Source organism: Cervus elaphus, chromosome 15 (assembly GCF_910594005.1).
Source record: "Cervus elaphus chromosome 15, mCerEla1.1, whole genome shotgun sequence".
In the NCBI taxonomy this organism is placed as follows: domain Eukaryota; kingdom Metazoa; phylum Chordata; class Mammalia; order Artiodactyla; family Cervidae; genus Cervus; species Cervus elaphus.
In genome coordinates this window covers 43,866,184-43,871,015 of record NC_057829.1, presented here as the reverse complement: position 1 = coordinate 43,871,015, position 4,832 = coordinate 43,866,184, and the positions used below count along the sequence as shown (strand labels likewise).

At 40.9% G+C, this 4,832-nt stretch overlaps 1 protein-coding gene across 1 annotated transcript; it reads right to left on the bottom strand.

Moving 5' to 3' along the window:
* Positions 1-909: 909 nt before the first annotated feature.
* LOC122708664 (olfactory receptor 13A1) lies at positions 910-1,896 on the bottom strand. The gene has a single exon (XM_043924993.1). The coding sequence runs from the start codon at positions 1,894-1,896 to the stop codon at positions 910-912; it is 987 nt and encodes a 328-aa protein (XP_043780928.1).
* Positions 1,897-4,832: the final 2,936 nt, after the last annotated feature.

Sequence of the window (4,832 nt, the reverse complement as noted above, 5' to 3'; positions counted from 1 at the left end):
TATTAAAGTCTCCCACTATTATTGTGTTTTTGTTAATTTCCCCTTTCATACTCGTTAGCATTTGCCTTACATATTGCGGTGCTCCTATGCTGGGTGCATATATATTTATAATTGTTATATCTTCTTCTTTAGCCCAGATTTTAAAGCTGAAATTTCTACATTCAAAACAAAGTAGTGATTGCATGTGTCATACTCATCAAACTGTATGCATTAAGTATGCACAGTTTTTATACATAAATTATCCCTTAACAAAGCTGTTGAAACAAAGTGATGATTCTAATAGTACGTTTCACTCTGAGTGTTGCTGAGAAGAAAAGGGAGAAACAAAAAGAACAGCAACAGTTTTTTTTAGAATCAGAAACTATTTTTAAAGTGTAATTGGCTCCAGAGGAAATACTTGGGGTAAGATAGCAGGAGTAGGTTTCTTACGAGCGGGTGGTCACCTTTAAGAAATTCTTCAGTCTGGCAATTCTCCAAGTGCTATAAGGTCCACACTTGCTGCCTAACTCTTTTCAGGTCCACACACCTAAATATTTGGTATCATTGCAAGATTTACAGTCTGAACATGGTACAAACAAAAGAAAAAAGGAAAACATTTCCGTACAGTTGTAATTCTACAACACAAGGCGCCTTCTCTTCTCCCGGAGATCTTTGTTTACCTGCCAACATAGTAACGACATTACTTTGGGGTCAGACCATGAGACCTCACGTACTGGAGGCTCACATTCAACCACAGTCTTCATGTCAGCCAGCCTCAGGGCCCCAGAATTTGAAGCTCACCCATTCTTTTGGGTAGAAGAGACAAATTTACTTACTTTCCAGGCCAGAAACTCACTCATCAGACCCTTCATAGAAAGGTCAATTTCCACTTAAACTGCAGTCTCAAAGAAGAGCTTCAGAAGACACAAGTTAATTTCTGAAGAAGGGGGAAAGCTTCCTGAGAGCTGCTTTGACCTCCTTGTTTCTCAAAGTATAGATGAGGGGATTGAGAGTAGGGCTCAACATGGTGTATAGTACACCAGCCAACTCGCTCTTCTCTGCACTGTAGCTGGAGACAGGGCTTATGTAGGCATAGAAGACAGCAATGTAGTACATGCACACCACAATAAGGTGGGAAGAGCAGGTGGAAAAGGCTTTCTTCTTCCCCTCCACAGTCCGCATCTTTAGGATGCTGGAGATGATGAAGCCATATGACACGATGGTCATCAGGAAGTTCAATATACCATAAAAGGCATCAGCCAGGACAATCATGATGCTGTTCACATAGGTGGAGCTACAGGAGAGAAGTAACAGAGGAGGGACCTCACAGAAGAAATGGGTGATAACATTGGGGCCACAGAAATTCAAGTGCAGCATCAGGCCAGTGTGGATGGCCGTGTTGAAGGCACACAGTACCCACACACCTGCAGCCAGCATGCCACAGAATGCCTTGCTCATCATGGTGCTATAGTGCAGTGGGTGGCAGATGGCTGCATGCCGGTCATAGGCCATGACCGTGAGGAGGAGCAGCTCAGAAGATGCAGCCCAGGTGAGGAAGTAAAGCTGGGCCATGCAGCCCCCATAGGAGATGGAATTCTCCTCTAATACTAGACCCTCCAGTGCCTTGGGTATGACGGAAGATGTGCAGATAATGTCCATAGTTGCCAAGTTGAAGAGGAAAAAGTACATGGGGGTATGGAGCCCGGGGTTGAAGGCGATAGCCAAAATGATAAGAATATTTCCTGTGAGTGCCACAAAGTAGAGGGAGAGGAAACAGCTGAAGAAGAGCACACTGTATTCTGGGTGCTCTGAGAAACCCTGCAGGACAAATCCTGTCACCAGAGTCTGGTTACTCATGGTCCTCAGGCTGAAAGGGGTTTCTGGGACTATGAGGTGAATCTCTGACCACAGTTTCATGTGATTTCAGGGCTAGAGACAGAAACCAGAGGTGTCCTAAGGAAAGTTGCTACCCTGTTTCATTCATACCCAACAAGATGCACAAGCAATGTTAAATAGATGTATTAAGACTGAGTCAAGATAAACACAAAAATATAACAATAGGCAAAGGATAAAACATTCAGTTCATAAAAATCAGGTAAAAATGTCCAACTGAACTCATGAAGCATCACTCAACCTCAAAGAAATGCGTGTTAAATAAATAATTCACTCTTTATCAGCCATGATTTGACAAAATTAGAAATGCATGATATTGGCTGACATTAGCACAGGTGCCAAGATATAGGCCTCTTACAATTCATATTTCATTTGAGCCAGAACATTCACTTCTGGGAATTTATCCTAAAGAAATAATGAAGAGGATCTTCAAGTTGTCATTACAGCATTATTTATAATAGTGAAAATTTTAAAGTAACCTATACTCTTAAAGATGAGTCTGTATGATACATTGATATAATATATTGCAGTGTAATTATCAGAATGATGTTTTAGAATGCTTATGAAATGCTGATGCTTATGAGAATAAATGAAAAAGGTTCAAAGTAAGTGTGTACAACTTTTGATCATTTTGAGTTTTAAAAAGGCATGTCTGTATGTGTACCTGTAGGAAAAAAACAACTGGTGAGTGATAGACTAGAATTTGAACAGTGAGGATGGATTGTAGTTGATTTCCTGTCCTTGTTTTTGCTGCTCGGTATTTTCTGATTTTTCCATTTACTAACCTTTCTAAAAGGCATATATATCATGGAATTCTCTTTCTAACAATTCTTCTGTAGCTCCCCATCACTGACAGATGAAAGGCTCCCACCTGCTACTCCTGGATCCACCTCCTCTTCAGCCAATATCTTCCCAGTGATCTCACCCCTCAAAGCCAAAGCTCCAACCACACCCACAACTCCTAGACTTGTCAATGCATGAACTATACTAGGCTTTTGTGGCTTCATTCTTGCAACCTACTCAGCCAGGAATGCCCTCCTTCTCATGAGCCAGCTTTCTTACCAGTACCCCACACTTTTCAAATATCCCTTCCCTAGAAACAAAGGACCACTTTCTCCTTCATAGCCCTTCAGGATCCTGAACTCACTTCTATTGTAGAATCCATTACAAGTCACTTCATGATCAAGGTATCCAAATATCTGCCCTATGGTAGATATATCTGCCTCATTTCTCTCTGGGCATCCTTTTTGGGCACTCAGCCCAAGGCCTGGCATGGAACAGGTGGGCCCTCTGATATGTTTGTTGAAATAACATTGGAGAATAGTCTAGTATGGAGAAGGAAATGGCAACCCAATCCAGTATTTCTTGCCTGGAAAATCCTATGGACAGGGAAGCCTGGCAGGCTACATGCATGGGGTTGCAGAGTCAGCCATGACTGAGCGACGGAGTGCATAGTCAAATATAAATAAAAGCAGAGTCCTTTCTGCTCTCAACACAGGGTACATTCTGTATTGTTTAACATGAAGTGTTTAACCACATTTGTTTCTTCCTTCTTTTCAACTTTTATTTCATTAAAATAGTTAATTAAAGGAAGATGCTCACTTTCAATTCAGCATTCTGTTTTTTATCAAAATTCAGTGAATGCAATTATCTCTGAAGCATTAAAAGGTTTACATGAAATGACTAAATTTCACCTACAATTGAATTATATTACCATCTTTGTAAGGTGAAAACTGCTTTTTCCAAGAAGAGCATAGTTCCTCTGACTCAGAGCAATAGGCTATGTTAGTGTGGAGTCTGTTCAAAACAGATGCAAATGATGGAGCACCACCTGCTTCTTCTCTGCAGCAAAGTATCCTGTCAGTTAATCAGCTTGGTGGATATAACCAACACAATGTGATTCAGCTTATTTCATTTTTGTTTGGGACAGAAAAATAATATATACTACTTTTGCCCAGTTTATGTTGAGGATCTGGAGATAATATTTGCTTCCTCTGAAACTGTTTTTGCTGCCCACCAATCTGGTGAGTGATTCCTGTTTAAGTCCAGGGACTCCTGTGAGCCTGAAAAGCTGGGGTAGGCTGAAAAGGAACAGAGCTGGGTTTGCCCCCATGGATGTCACTATACAAGGTTTCTGTATTTCCCACTAGTGTCCTCCCTAGAATTCTAACCATCTGATGCCTCCAGTTATCACTCTCAGTTACTCCACAGTACAGACCACAAACCAGAGACTCAAGATGCTATGGCCACTCCTAGGAGGAGACAGACGCTGAGCAGTAGTGTGCAGGCCTATCACATACTGTTAGTGGAGCATCAAGAGAACCAATTATGAAGGAAACTTTAAGCCTGTTCCTTCTCTGAATTCAGCTCCAGAATGAAGGTTTAAAAATTTTAAATAAACTACAATATAAATGGAAGTTTTGAATAGGTACTGAGTACAAGGAAGTTTCAAAGAACTGATTCACATTCAAAGAACAAATAACCTCTCAGATAATTGCCCTCTTATTGTAATTTCCAAGGCAGGTGGACATCCTCTCCATCCAACTGATTAACAGAAAGATCAAAGAGTCAGGGCACCAAGACTCTCTCTGAGAATGACCTTAAAATCTCTGTTGGACCTCAGCCGGTCATTTCCTCTCCTGGAAACTTTTCTCTCCTGAGGTTCAGAGGGCATTGGCTTTAATTTTCATCAAGCATCACAAGATTATTACAAAGATGCAAGGGGAAAAAGAGATTTCAGGTACCAACAGTCAAGTTTTAACACATTCTACATTCAGACAACATGGCTCCCCAAATGCAAGGTGATAAGGCATTTAAACAGTGGTCATTTTCCACACTCACCAGGCCACTTGGCACTCCATTTTCAATGAAAAGACAAATGTATCTTGGATGATTTAATCACTTTAAAGAAACAGTATGCAGTGTCCTCAGAATTCCTGAAATTAAAAACATTTCATTGA